Source organism: Perna viridis, chromosome 4 (assembly GCF_037379345.1).
Source record: "Perna viridis isolate PV_CMFRI_1.1 ecotype Kerala chromosome 4, ASM3737934v1, whole genome shotgun sequence".
NCBI lineage: Eukaryota > Metazoa > Mollusca > Bivalvia > Mytilida > Mytilidae > Perna > Perna viridis.
The window spans coordinates 14,007,258-14,023,623 of record NC_142448.1 but is presented as its reverse complement, the minus strand read 5'-3'; the positions used below and the strand labels follow the sequence as shown (position 1 = coordinate 14,023,623).

Sequence of the window (16,366 nt, the reverse complement as noted above, 5' to 3'; positions counted from 1 at the left end):
TCAAACAATCAATTTATGTCTTTTCTGTTTCGTTTTGTTTAATCTTATGTTATTTCATTGACTGTCTGGGTATACTCATTTAGTCTTTGTTAAGTTTTAATAGTTACATTTTTGAGCCATAGGGTAGTTGACCCCTTGGCCTTTGACTTTGGCAATGTGCTATTCTAAATTTTATTTGTTGGATAACTGTGCCAATGTACTCAAATCAAATCTATAGTTAAGGACCAATTCTAAACAATACTCCTTTATTCTATTTTCACATCCTAAGTTTAATAGGCTAGTTGATGATGGTGATAAAGTTTCGAATTCTCAGTACACCTGATCGTGAGATTTTACCTGTTTCCCCCCTGCAGCTTACCTTTTAATTTATTACCTATACCTCAATAAGTCTCTTTCATAGTTTTATTTGTCGTTTTTCAAGTGATATATAATTCTTTGGATAAAGAATCTATATTTTAATTGTAGAATAAATCGAGTTGTAATAAAGTCTCACAGATGTGTTTAAGTGGACTGTATGTTTAAAGACATTGTAAATTATAAGCATGCCACTTGGAAGTGCAGTTTGATATTCACAAATCACTTTGAAATGATTATGTAAGCCTTATGTATTCTATTTGTAACTCTAACCCACTCTAGGGCAGCATAGTTCTTTGGTTGCTCAGTGCATCATAAATTTAAAAAATAACCTTACCAATTGTGATTTGAATATAGAATGACCTTACTTACCTCCCCCAAGAAAAGTGCTGCATATCTTATTTATTCTAGTAAATACCTGTGATCTAAACCAGTGACAGAACTAGTCAAAACTTTTTTTCTTTCTGTGGGTTACCTATGTACATTTAAAATATCAATTTTTAATAAAAAAAAAAAGTGGCCCAATGTCCTGAACATTATAGCTACATAGGAGTATCATTAAGCAGTTTGTGATAGTGATGTTTTTATTTCATAGAATATTACAAAAAGCATATATACCGGTATCCATTGCAATTAACTGGATAGCTGAGAAGCCTTGTTTGTATGATAAAAAAAACTAGGACTAAAGAATTTTCTTTCAGACACTGAAATAAGATCTATCTTTTAATAAATCTTGAAGATAGACAATATTATAGGGAAAGATAAGAAAGTTTCCATTACATCCCTGGTAGTTTACCAATGGTCCACCAATGGTCCACCAGAGCCTATGTTATTTGTGTTACTTGGCGTTTGGTGTACATCTTTTATTGTTTACATTTTTCATAAATCAGCTTCTCAGAAGCCATTGGTTTCATGCAACAAAAAATGTTTCTTTCCAACCAATTTTTAGGGGGAATGGTGGGGAGGGGGTGGGGGGGGGGCGTGAGTGAGTGGCTGTGGCACACTTTAAGTTTCTTTAACAACTCAGTGGTGAAAAAACATTGCACCTGTGTAACTTCTAATATTGAGCCAATTGTAACCAAACTTGTCTGTTCGCAGATTTGTCCTTGCTGCAGTTTCTCCAGCTGTTGTTGTTCCCTCCCTTCTCAACCTGTCGGACAGAGGATATGGTTTAAACAAAGGAATTCCCACGCTGGTGATTGCTGCTGCTAGCATTGATGATGTTATTGCCATCACTGGGTTTGGCGTTGTCCTTGGTATTGCTTTTTCTACTGGTGAGTATGGTAAGGTGATAGCAGTCCTTGCCCTTGGGATTTTCAAGCACTAGCCCGAAAAGACTTTTACTAGACACAAGTGTCGGGCTAGAGGCTAAAGGCAAGGACTGTGATGTTCTGCTTTAATGGTGATGATATTGTTTCAACACGGACAAGTTGTACAAGCAGGGTTCTCCATGACTTGTTAACCCACCATAACCATGGCACAATGCATTGTTAAGTTTTGTTTTACTTCCATCACAACAGTGATGTGAGAATGGACATGGCCGACTTTATTTGTGGTAATAAGAATATTTGGATACATTGATACAAATTTGTGCTATTAGTTATAACTACGGTTTTTTTTCTATAATGGCATCAATGCTTTAAATTACTTCAAAAGAACAACATATGACATTTCATTCACTGTTAAATTTTAATATAATAATATAAATTATACTGTTGCATTGAAATGGAATAAATGTCATTGCCAATTTAATATATCTTGATAAGTCAGTAAATTTGGGCAAGAGATTCATTTTCAAATGTTTTGGAAGGGAAAATATTACTTCCATGAAGTGAATTTGAAATTCTGAAATAAGATTATATAAGATTGTTTAATATATTGTCATCTTCAACTGGAAAGATTGTTGAATAAAGTTTCAGATGGCACCCAAAATATTATGTTAGAAGTTGTAAATTTTTGTTTTTTTTATAGAAATTTGTTTGACAAATGATATAAAAAAATGTTTTGTACAGTGGATTTCTGTTAATTGCATGGGCTAGAATCTACTGTATATGAATAGTCTATTGTTTATTTGGAAATAATAGCAAATCAATATTTTTATGTTTTAGAAAAAAATTGAATGATTATTGATTATAAGCATTCAGAATAGTGCAAAAATTTTGGCCAAAATGATAAATTGTTAATAATTAATGAATTTACAGTCTTTTTTTCGGTAGGAAATAATTTTGTTGCTCTGTAGGAGAAACCATGACTAAACTTATTGGTATAGTTGCACCTAGTACTGGTACCCTGTACATGTACTAAATGTAATACCTACTCTATGCTGTAGAAAAGCTTAGCACAGCTGAAAATATTGAAAATCATTGTTGAATCATAATGTCACTTGTATAGATTGTATCAACCACACTTTGATTAGGTCTTGGTAGTTGTAGATATAATCTAAATTGATATTTTGTTGACTTGAATTTTTTAATCGTTTGATCAATGACCTATGTTAAATGTCTTGTTTTTAAGGCTGAAAAAAAACTGAGATAAGTTCATTAAAAATTAATGAAAAATTTCAATCCTCAAATGTCAATTTCCCGTGTCTGTTCCCTTCAAATATGATTCGATATTGATTTCTGTGTGACAAGTGAATTAACCACCCATGAGCTATTGTTGTTATCTGTGTGTGGTACTAATTTGTATACTTTGTTTGAATGTACAGACAAATTACTTGTTAAATTTCAGATATTCATATAGGATATTTTATGGTTAATAATTATTAATTGTTTAACATCCATATTTCTAGATGGGACCTATTATGGTATTCTGTTGTCCATCGGTCTTTCTATCTGTTGTTCACACTTCACACAATAACAAACTCCTTTCACCAATTTTTATAAAACATGGGTGAATTGTTTCTTTCTAATGATGTGAGCTTCTAGTAGATTTTTATGAATTTATGATTTTTATAATTTAAGGTTTTAAGGGACTTGATTCATATATTCTTTATTTCATTAGACACCATAATTCTTGGAGTAATTTTCATGAAACTTTGGTAACCAGGTTTATTATTTATTATTACTGATCTAAGCCATCTTTTGATACTTCTGAATTTTACATGTTTAAGAAATGAAATTTGATTTATTAAAAGAAAGGGCTACCAGTAATTTCCTCATATCATGCATTTGGATTGATGTGTAGCAAATGGGCATGTTGCTTTATGGATAGTTATATTGAACAGTGTGCTCATTCACCAGTTGATTAGACAAGCTTTAAGGTGGCAGGCTTTATTGGATTTTTGGCTTCTGATTAAGAATTCTTGATCGATAAAGGTTCAACTTCCAGGTACTGGTCAATACCACTGCATATGATTTTATTTTTGTAAATAAAATGTGTGGTTATTGAATTTTTACGTAGTTTTATGCTGAAAATGTGGAATCTATACAACAATGTTTCTGTGACCACATGAATTGATACAGGTTTTTTAATGCAGTAAATATATACTTTATGGATTTGAAAAAAATATGCTTCATCACTCTGTATCTTTCTGTTGACATTTGACAAGATTTAAATACTGGTAATTCACACTTTGATTAAACATAATATTTGAACCATTTCATGGTTAAAAAAATGAATAATATTTTATGCTTTATGTATTTTATGATTTATACATACCATAAAAGTGGTTATTTTTGCTATAAACATGGTCAAAGTTGGAACGCGAAAATTAAATAAAGCGAAATATTTATGAAGATAAACTAGTATTATACATCTTTTTCCTATTTATTTAACTTTTGTCTGCTGCTGCAAATTATGTTATGCAAAAAAAAACCTCACCTAGTTTTTAAAGAAAAAACCCAAATTTTCCACATGCAAAAAAAAAAACACTTATATGGTAGGTTAGGTAAACTGTGGTAAACAAATAAGTAGGAGGGTTGTGCTTGATTTCCAATAACACTACTCACCTGTCTTCGGGAGGGGTGTGCTTGATTTACAATCACCCTACTCACCTGTCTTCAGTAGGGTGTACTTGATTTCCAATCACCCTACTCACCTGTCTTCAGGAGAGGTGTGCTTGATTTACAATCACCCTACTCACGTGTTGTCAGGAGGGGTATACTTTATTGACAACCACACTATTCAAATGTTTGAAAGAGGGATGTGCTTAATTTCCAATTATCCTACTTACCTGTCTGTTAGAGAGGTGTGCTCAATACACTATCATACTTTTCTTTCTGTTTTTGGCAACTTACCAGGCATATAAAGCTCAATCATAACAAATTCATGTAGCTATTTAGGCATGGACCATTTTCTTCCTAAGGTTTGGGGGGGGCTGAGATTTATGTTGCATTAGATTTTTTTTTTTAATCCCAGGCCCATCCATCCCCCTCTTAGTATAAAAATGGTTGGTGCCATACACATACTGTTACTAAATTGCATAAAGAGGCTGGGTTAAATACATGATGTAAAAGATGTTGCAAAAGCCTATTGATATACCTTATGTTTTGTCCCTGTTACACTGAAGTAGAACTTTTATGAGTGATTTGAAATGAAACAGTTAAAATAATGAACAATATATTAAAAATAGGAAAATAATTGAAATGATAAAAAAAAAGGAAATCTACATCTTTATTATAGCACAACTGAGTACTACTAAATTTGTATATATGATAATTCAATCCTAGATTCAACAGCAATATAAGGAAGCCATTCTGACATCAGATAAAAGGTTTAAATTTTATCAACATTATTTTCTAAATTGCCAAACAGCTGTACTTTGAATTTCCTTAATTTATCAATATGAAATCAACTAGTTATTACTAACTTAACAGTTTATCATGAGTTATATACTTCAAATTAAATCCTTAAATTATAGGTTTATGTAAGTGCCAGTGTAGGAGTCTTAGTACATATCCAGTTTTAACTGTGTTAAAGGACCAATATTGATATATTTTCTGATTTACTGAGGTACATTGACTTGAAAAGATGCCAGGGACAGAACAATAGCTCTCTTGAGTACGATGGAGTTTGGAAGTTTGTTTACAAACAAGTATAACATATACGATTCTGTATATATGATCTTTGGGTGTACTGCTTCAGTCTCCTACTGATATAAGTTATAGACTATAAATAGGAAAATTTTAGTTGAGATCTATCACCATTGTGTATACTGGTTTATCTATTTAACTTGAATCTATAGAATAACCCCCACTTTGTACTGAAAACTTTAGTCTACACCTGTAAATCCATTTAAGTAAATGTAAATAATCTTGCCTTTGTAGTGATTGAAAATGTATATCAAATATACAGATTGGTAGAAATGAATAGACTAGGAGGTAGATTGAAATTAAATGTGTCTGTGAAAAAGTTTCCTGTAGATTTTAGTGATCAATGTTGATCCCTTGTATTCATTTGAGGAATTTTAAGCTTATTGTGCAGTATCAATTCAGTGGCTAATACATGTAATAGACTCCTTTCAGATTGTTAGATTGAAAGTTGTAAAGTTTTGAGTAAGTGATTAATTGCAGTGCCCATTCATTTGAAAGAAAATTAAGACATGTCTTAGTTGCTTTTGTTGATTACTCAATAAATATGGCTTATATATAATTCATTAATATATTTCCAGTGCACTTGTGTTAAATTTATCCAACTTCATTAAATCAGGATTTATGCTCAAAATTAGATCTGTAGTTTACTTGCATAAGGTGTTTCTATTTATTTTGCTGTTTTGGGTCAGCAACAATATTGAGGTTAATCTAGTAAGTTTGGTAATACCATTAAATTATTTAAGGAGGTAGACCTAGGGCAAAGGACATAACTCTTGAAATCAATGATATGTTTGTATCATATTCAATTTCACCAATACCTTTGAAGCTTCCTTTTGAGTCAGAATAAAACCAGTCCAAGTTTCTTTGATGCTCACACAAGATTGATGTAAAAAGGTGAACACAAACATACCAATGATTTATAAGAGTTGTGTCTCTTACCTGAGGTCTAACTCGTTAAAGAGGCATGTATGCAATGAGTTAATATGCTGAATTTATAAAGCATGTAAAACATGGCTGTATCCAATTTCAATAAGTACAATACTTTATCCGTAATAGTTCATTTATTGTAGTTGTGTTGAAAAATGAAAAAAAAAAAGCTTTTACTTGTCACACAAAATGTACTGTTGGTCATCGTTCGCTGGTGCATTTCTAAATTTGAAGTAAAATGATGCATTTTGAAATTCTATTTATAATTTTATGATACACTGGCTTAAAGACTCATTTTTTTTTCACCACTAATTTGAAAAAAAAAACAACAGTAAAAAATGAGGTCATAGTTTGCTTTTACATGAAAATGTATCCCATAATAATGTGAAATAAAATTGTATATTCAGTCCGTTGTGTGTAAAAAAAATTGTCAAATGGGAAGTTGCAAATGCCTGCTTCCAAAAACAAATCCCATGATATGGCATACCTTTAAATAGCTCATGATTAAGTACCATGCAGCTGTGATGAGTAGTTGCATTCAATACAAAAGATAAAAAAAACATGTTCTGTATATTTTTACCAGTCATGGTGTCACAGCACTGTTCCTGATGCTCAAGGGAAGTAGTAAACTAAGGCCTTTAACATGAGGACTCATAGGTCTCACTAACCACTTCCGGGTCAAATGGTGACCCCTCCCTTATGTAGTACCAAAAACACACTGAACCTAGAAATTAGCATTGTAAGTGCATTATTTGTGTGTATTCTGATCAAAAGTAGTCAAAATGAAGCTGAGAATGTGTACTTTAATATCATATTGTAATTTACTACAAAAGTGTATGAATATTGTTTACATGTGTGAGTAATTTGCCTCCATGCTGTTAGCAGAAAAGGTAAAAATGTTTATTTTCAGTATTTTTTTATTCAAGTAAATTTTGTTAAGAATATCTATGATCATCATACCATTAGAATAATGATTTTGAAAGCCTTACTTTCCAAGCTTTGCAATGGTATGCATCTTTAAGGTGTCATTTGTCCTGGGAATTTGCAGTGAAACATTGAAAATTACTCTTCAACATATAAAGTAATGGAAATGTTAGAAGTAGTTAGTGAGACCTTAATTATCAGGATAACTTCTCCTTGTTCTAAATTGTAAAAGCTCTATTATGCTTTTTTCTGTCTTTATACCCCAACAAACATAGGTTAGGGGTACCCTGTTTGTCTCTATGAAAGTTTTTACGTATTTTGTAATCACAATTCCTTTACTCACCTATAAATTTTGATGAAATTCTACATAGAGCTTTGGCATTATTGGTTGGTGTGTATAATTGAGGGTATGAATGTATTTATCATTTATTTATTGTAACTTGTAAGGAATGATAATCTTGTTTTCAGTTTTACAAATTGTATATTTATATATTATAGCTTGTAAGTGCAAGTCATTCTAAATTGTGAAACATTATACATAGATTATCAGATTATGTTGTACATCATTGTCAGATATTTAAGGGTTTTCAGATTTTAAATGAACAGGTGGAATTCTTTTTTTGTGAGCTTGCCCGAAGTTTCTTCTTTGAATCATGCTTTTAGGGTTCCAAAACTTTTGGTAGAGAAAGATGTATTTTACATTATATTGTTTCCACCATCACTGAGCTTGCTGCAAACTTTATTTGTTTGTATAGGTTTATAGTCATTGTGCTATATAGCAGTTCTAACCAACTTTCATTTTTCTCTTTGTGAATAACGTGTAAGGTGATGAAATTATCCCTTGAATTTTTCTCCCCTTATCCTATCTCTCTTTGCAGGAGGTTGTAGAATAAACTGGGACATTTTTAATTTTTATATGTTTTTATTAATCATATAAAATCTGAACCTGCATTTAGATTTACAAAGTTTATTGTGTTGATTTCAGATCAAATTAATGATATTTGTATGTAGCCAGAAGAATTAATGGAATATTGAATGCACTATTGCTTGATTTCACAAACAGACCTACCCAAACTAGTTATCATAATTGAAATGTTTAAATCCAGGGGGCGAAATTTTTCTTTTCTGTTTGAAATTTATTTACGATAAGTGACAATTAACTGCTTTATATCAACAAAAAGTTATGTCATTTACAAAGCAAAAAAGTCGCACACATAGTTTTTAATACATTATTCACAAGTCAAGAAGGATTAAGTGATTCTAGTCAACACTTTACAAGGTTGAAATGTTCAAAGGATTGGCGTTAATTTAATGTCATCACTGATTGTTTCTCCTGACAGTGTTAAAGGTTTTTTTATATATGTTAATATATAGAAGTTGCTTACAGTAGCATTCCTAATGATAATCTTATTTTTAGACAAGGGATTTTTTTTGGTTGTGTTAGGATATAAGTCATATCATATGACCCATTGTGCTTTTACCAAGAGAATATAGATGTTGCTTTAAGTAGCATTCCTAGTGATAATTTAATTGTTAGGCAGTGGATTTTTTCCCAACATTTTCATACAAGAACTTTCACCAGCTAAAGTACAAAAACTTAGGCCTTTAAATATTTAAAAGTAAACTTTTGCTTATCTTGACTAAGCATATTTCCTGCCATTGTGTTGGGTTTGCTGAGTCAGTAGACAGTAAAACAATAATTTGTTGGATGTTTATAGAACATCTCCTGCTGAGAGTAAATCAATGGTCAATTAGACCCATTCTTACCATTTATCATTTAATGTTTAATTTATGTTAAAATTAAACAAAAAACTAAAAAAAAAAAAAAAAAAAAAAAAATACAACATGTTTTGAAAAATGAATAATCAATATCTGTTGAATGTTTTTATCAGGATGGAGACCTAATTCATTAATTTTAAACAATTATTGAAAGGTTGAAACTTGATGTACACCTTACGTCCAAGTACTCTAATGATTGAATAATTCCATTTCTGCACTGTTAGCTTGTGATATGTATCAACAGTATATAGACAAAAGTCAAAATAAAATGAATATGTGAAGGCCACATGATGGTAAAAATAGTTATGTTATCACTTAACTTTATATTTGTACCTTTGACATTGACTATCAACATTACCATCAGACAACAAAAGTTGGTGTACTCTTGGTTTTATTAAAGAGGTAGACCTAGGGTAAGGGACACAACTTTTAAAAATCATTGAAACGTTTGTATTCAGGCTTTTTTTATCAATCTCATGTAAGCATCAACGTAACTTGGATTGACTTCATTCTGTTTCAAATAAAGGCTTGAAAGGTTTTGGTGAAATTGAATATGATACAAACATATTACTGATTTCAATACTTATGTCCCTTACCAGGGGCGTAGCTGCCTATTCGCAAATACGCAGTTGCGTACTTTCATAAAAAGTAACAAAAATAAAAATACACATTTTAAAGATGAAATAAAGGTTATTTATCACATATGCATACCATGAACGTAGTATAGGCTCTGAAAAACTGGCTCCAAAATCGTTAAAATTCAGGAGATTCCCTCAGGGCTTTGCCTTGCCGGACTCACTGGGGGCCTTGAGCGCCCCCCCCCCCCAAGACCCCTCGCCGTAATTTTGTGTATAACTAAAACAGGCCTAGCTACGCCCCTGCTTACCCTAGGTCTACCTCCTTAAATGGTGTGATGCAGTTAGATGCCTGGAATTCTTAGTCTTTCTATTTCCTGGGCAAACTTTACTTGACCCCAATTTACATCAACATTTTACATTGCCTACAAGAAGTTAAAAATGTGTACACAGCTCACATAATTTAGAACATATACCCTGGTGTGATAAGGCTAAACCACAGTCCTATTATTAATTCTGTATTGTGAAAGTAATTGGAAGTACTTTTAAAACTTTAATCCATTTAAAATGATCTTTGACAGTTCTGTTATGATTTTATATTGATCAATTGTATCCATGAATGCATGTAATTAATTTTTTTAACTTGCACACAATTATGTATTCCAAGGTTGAATTTAATACTCAGTTAAGCTTTTTCCCCTACATACTTCAGTGGTATTCTATAGGGGGTTTTGTCGTCTTTCTTTTGTTTGTACATGTGCTTATTTTATGTCTAATAAGTATTTGGCTGACAAGTAGATCTGTCAAGTCTTGCACATTTAAGTCATTTTTTGACAGAATGTTATTGATCAGTTATATTTGTCCTTGAAAGGTATGTATACCATAGCTATATTTTCAAGGACTTTTTTCAAGCATTTTTCACACAAAATGAGACTTTGCTTATGTGGTAATGCCTGACTTGAAAGACAATTATCATACATCATTTCAAAGTAATAATAATAAAATGACCATTTGTCTGTCCATTTCTTCAATTGAAAAAAAAAAACAGCCAAAAAAATTGTACTTAGAATATAAAACTGTTATTCTGTCCCTGCATTTGTAGGTTGAAAGTCATATTGTTTCTATTACATATTATAATAAGATACGTTTACAAGCACTTCAGACCACAGCCATAGTAAAAAAGTGATAAACACATGACCTGCATTTCTTGCAACACATAGGCTGTGTCTATTAAAAAAATGAAGAAACTAGTCATATTAGAATCCAAATAAATCAATAATGATAAATATTGCTATAGCTTGGGGTAAAACAATGCGACATGAATGGTCAGACTGTGGTAAAACAATGATAAAATGGAGTTTCTGTGATTTAGTTCTTAAATAAACATATTTCCTTTTCTGTATGTTTCAGGTGATCTTGCAATAGCCATTATAAAAGGTCCATTGGAAGCACTGTTAGGTATAGCTTATGGAGTAATTGGAGGTGTTTTACTGTGGTACATTCCAGCTAAAGGGGTAGGTATCATAATATACAGGGTTAGGTGACAAAGAGCAGATGGGTAGGTGACATACAGTAAAAATATAAATTATTGTGATGTTTTTATTATTGCGCAAAATTGAGACTAACATAACTCAAAATAATTAAAACTAGCATTATGGAATTATTAACATTTTTGATCTAGGAAATTTATAAAAACTGCAAAAAAGTAAAATCACATTTAGGCTTTAACTATGAAATTGCAATATTTATTGTACACTGAAGTTTCAGAATTTTCAGTATTACAGTTGTTGAGGTAACAAAGAATAGTGAAGGATGATGTTTCATTAATCTTGTATATCTATAATAAAAGACTGATATGCATTGCCATGAAATGAGTATGATATATCATAAAACACATTTCAAAACAAAAGCAAAACTAACATAAAAATATATTCTTCTACCCAACATATGTCCGAAAAATTTTGCATTGATTTCCACATTGATTCAGTATTACCTAGTACTTGGTACACTACATGTGAATTTCCAGTGTACTTCAGTAAAACACTGTCATACAGTTAAACCTGGCGAGTGAGCTCTCCATTTAACCCTACCTTTCATTTATATACAGTAATACCTGATGAGCGACATTTCTATTGAACCACTACCTGTCATTTATGTACAGTAATACCTAATGAGTAACATTTCTATTGAACCACTACCTGTCATTTATGTACAGTAATACCTAACAAGTAACATCTCTGTTGAACCACTACCTGTCATTTATGTACAGTAATACCTAACAAGTAACATCTCTGTTGAAACACTACCTGTCATTTATGTACAGTAATACCTGATGAGTAACATCTCTATTGAACCACTTCCTAACAATATGTACAGTAATACTTAGCAAGTAACTTCTCTGTCATTTATGTACATTAATATCTGATGAGTGACCTCTCATTTTAAAAATGTATTTTGTATTGTAAAAAGTAAATCTAACTAAGTAAAGGGCAAAGTTCCACAAAAATAGTTAATTGGGCTCATGCTGTTTGCTATACTTAAAATGGTGTGAGAAGTGAGAAAGGCCTAGTAATTACAATTTAAGTTAATTTACAGATATTATTCATGGATTACAAGAAGTTTATTTCTGTTATGTTTGTTGTATGCATTACATATGTTATACATTTTAAACCTGTTCTCCTGCAATTAGTGTGCCCCGGTCATTCATGGTCAGAGCCTTTAAATCCCTGCACTACTTTAAACAATCCAGTTTAAACTGGTTTAAAAATTATGCTTGATCTTCAGTAGTTAAATTTCTTGGCATTTGTCATAATAAACAAGGGTTGGAACAAACCAATTCACTGTCCATTTATATGCCATCATTTGTGTCTGTTTTTGACCTTATCAGTTGTGGTTTGTTAAAATCTTTTCCAACTGATAAATCTCAATTGTTCTTTGATGTACATAACATCAGATATGTATCAATCTTGGTTTTGATCAAAGCCACCATAGCTATAAATGAACCCTATATTTGGGTCATATCTCCAAAGCAAGAAGAAATTGAGTTAACCTGAAACATTCTCCAGATACAGCACCAGAAGTTTAATAATTTTCACCATTGGTCAGATTCTTCAGAAAAACTCCCTATAGAGTCATTGTTTCATTTTGATTAAAATAGTACCATTATGATTTTTAGGAATTTTATCCTTTTCAGTATGTAAACATGTAAGACCCAAATAAGCAATTCAGAGTTCTTTAAGTCTCTTGTTTAAGAAACCATATGAAGAGTTACCATTATATATGAAAGTCATACACACTTTAATGATACAATCGATAAATCAGTTCTAGATTTCCCTCCAAGGTTATAAGTTCAGCACTAGCTCCATAACCATTTCTGCTCAACTTATTGATTTTTGTGTACAAGTTCAGAGATAGTTCTTCTTATTGAAATGTGCTTATGACTTCCAAAATTCTATTTCAGGATAATTTCATATTCTTTAGAGGGATGACTCTGCTTGGTTTAGGATTAATGGCTACATTTGGGAGCTCTGCAGTTAGTCTGTCAGGTGCTGGACCACTAGGATGTCTCACCATTGCTTTTGTGGCAGGTTACAGATGGAGACAGGAAGTGAAAAATGATAAGGTACAAAGATATCCCAAAGTCATTTTCTTTCTTAAAAAAATGCTCACTTGCTAAAATAAAAAAAAATAAAAAAAAAAAAAAAAAAAAAAACATTAACCCATGTACACATTTCTTAGCTCAATGTATGGCAATGCTATGATATGGAATGAATGAATGAATGAATGAAATTCTTTGTCGTAAACTATAAACATAGCTTTATCAGTATGTACAGTTGACAATGCAAAGATAACGGCTGTTCTTTGATTTAGAAAACAATAAGTAATTAGATTAATTAAGAACTTCTGTGATCATGCACAGTATATCATTTGTTTTAGGATCCCATGAAAGACATTGTAGCTATCCTATGGATGTTGTTTCAGCCTATGCTATTTGGATTGATTGGTTCTGAAGTTCAGATTTCTAAAATAGATGGAGACACTGTTGGTATGTAACCAAATTATGAAGAAATGTTCTGTCTATCTTTTGGGTTCAAATTTTGGGTTTGAACACATAGAAAATATTTTCAACCCCTGTCTATGAAGTTAAGGGTGTAAAGATATTTTGTTTACCAGTCCATCTGACACACCATCATGTTTGTGGTGAAACTTTTTTACTTGAAAATGGAGTCACACCTTTATTAGAGACTGGTTTAGGAGCTAATGAATTTTTATCAACCAATATGTGCGGTGCAAAAGTATTTCACTCTCAGATAAAATATGGTGACTAATAAGACAAAGACATTCCATTTTGATTTGGCTATAGTGCCTGATCAGTGAAGATGAACTAATCTTACTATGAATACATTATATTTCACAGAGGAGGTCTTACTGGTCTTTTCTGTAGTCATAGTTTTATTTCCCATTTTTATTCTATTTTAACAGGTTTAGGACTAGCGACTCTTGCCATCGGATTAGTGATAAGGTTGATAGTATCATTCCTGGCCGTATTTAAATCAGGTCTCAACTTTAAAGAAATGCTTTTCATACCACTGGCTTGGTTCCCTAAAGCAACAGTACAAGTAAGTTTACTGAAACGGTTACAAATTTTACAGAATTCTCAGTTTTTTTGGTGTTTATTTCAAAATTCATTTTAAAAGCTAATAAAAGCAAAATGAGTGAATGATACCTGTAAAGTATCTGTGCAGTTTATTTTTCACAAAAAATATCACTTTATACATTGTATAAAAGTAACTTGCATTTTACATCATAATTTACCCACTTATATGTATTAATTCAGTTAACTAGAAGTAAGTGTTAAATTGAAAAAAAAACTATATACATATACTTCCATTCCAATTGTATTGATGGTTATAAATTAGCATTCATAATTGTTAGCTTGTAAATGTGAAGGGTACATTAATTTATGGACTACATGACCGTTTTTTTGGATTTCGTTATTAATGTTCTTGGTACTGAAATTAGTTTTTCCTTTTTGAACAAACAATATTTTTAATATTTCAAATATAAAGTTATAGATATCATTAAAGGAGATATCAAAGCTTGAGATCCAAAAATAATTGTAATCCAATAATTACTAGTACCTTCACAGTACATGTGTTCCCTATGCTTCACACAATCAAATTTCCTACAATATATGGCTAGTTTTGTATAGTAAATATGAAGACTTATGTAGCACTCCAGCTAAGAACCATGCAAAATGTGGTTGGAAAGCCTACATATTTTTATTTTTGACATTTTGTTTTAAATGTTATAGTTAACATAAATTAATGTATGGTTTTTCATATAACCCATGCTCTTCTGAGATAAAATGTATATAGAATGTACTGTAGGATTCAAAATTAAGGGAGATAACTCTGTAAATGACAGTAATATACAAGAGAAGCTGTTGGATTTTCAATGTGTATTATCTAATAAGAGCAGACAAATTGGAATGAAAAATTATACATTTCATCATACAGACCTGTAAAGCAACTTAATAACAAAAATAAAAATGTGTAGCTTTTTTTGGGGTGCCACATTTTACAGAATTCGCATGATTCTTACAACTACTGCTACTTACTGGTTCTCCATATGAAATTTTCTTTTAACATTAAATGAAAAATTTGATTCAACATTTTGATTGTTGTTTTAAAAGGTTGAGTTCTGCAATAAGAAGTATTTATAACAAATAAGAGGTACTTGTTACGGTGATAATGAAAAAGATTTCCTAAACAGGTACATAACCCAAACAGAGGAAATTAGTAACTGCAAGTTATAAATTTAGTATTACTGGTAAAATTTGTGATACCTATTAAACTGTAGTCAAAATAGAATATCATAGATTTTGTTGTTGCATTAAATTGTAGGGTTTGACAGATATTTTAGTATCATTAATATGGTGCCAATAATGCATAATATAAATGAACAAAAGTTAATAGTCTTTTAAAGAGGGGCAATACCAGAAAACTACATAAAAATATATAAAATGAATCATCATGTTTCCCAAAATAAAACAATTTCGATAGAAACATCAAATGAAAAGTATGAGTTGTGGACAAAAATTTGAATTTTTTTTTTTTATTGCTGAATAATTAGGCTTAAAATATCTGTTGTGTGTGACAAAAAAACAAATATCTAAAAATCGGATTATTCTTATATGGCTTTACAATAAGTCATGAGATTTTGTTGTTGCACAAGTAGCTTGCCAGTGGCGGATTCAGGGGTTGATTGTAAGAGGTTCCTTATTGGAAAATTTGTCATTTTTATGTGTAAAAATGACAAAAATGGCAAAAATGTCCTAACATGCCCCTTTTTCTGAGGAACCTCAGCTGGCATCCCTCCTGTCAAAGTGTCTTGATCCACCCCTGCTTGCTAAGGATCATCTGCGAGATTGGGCTATCCATTGCTGGCTAGTTTTCACAGTGATAGATACATGGCTAGAATATCTGGAAGTTTGAAGACAAAAGAGGTTATATCTTTAATAGAAAAGTGAGTATATCCTATAATCTCATTGCAATTGAGATGATAAATAGATTGCATTTGCTTCAAAATGTGCTCATGCTCACAATGTACTGTTCTGGCACATGTGCTTTATCCATTTTTCCAATGTAGAGCTTTATTGTAAAGCTATTTGTCCTGTATGTTCTTTATTTTAAGGCCATATCTTTAAAGTCCTTTTATCATTTGTTTTCAGCCCATTCAATACAACAAACTTTGTTAAAAATGCTGTCTGAA

The 16,366-nt window shown here is 31.3% G+C and overlaps 1 protein-coding gene across 3 annotated transcripts in view; it reads left to right on the top strand.

The window, feature by feature from the left end:
* The window catches only part of LOC148618958 (sodium/hydrogen exchanger 9B2-like), a 30,317-nt gene that overhangs the window by 10,439 nt on the left and 3,512 nt on the right, over positions 1–16,366 (top strand). For 2 of the 3 annotated variants that reach the window (XM_088578389.1, XM_088578390.1), the window contains exons 5-9: positions 1,453–1,628; positions 11,003–11,106; positions 13,053–13,214; positions 13,529–13,637; positions 14,075–14,211. In XM_088578389.1, the coding sequence (XP_088434515.1) occupies positions 1,453–1,628; positions 11,003–11,106; positions 13,053–13,214; positions 13,529–13,637; positions 14,075–14,211 (688 nt within the window). Of the gene's footprint in view, positions 1–1,452; positions 1,629–11,002; positions 11,107–13,052; positions 13,215–13,528; positions 13,638–14,074; positions 14,212–15,287; positions 15,437–16,366 lie in introns of those variants that run through there. The other variant, XM_088578391.1, reaches the window with a different exon arrangement.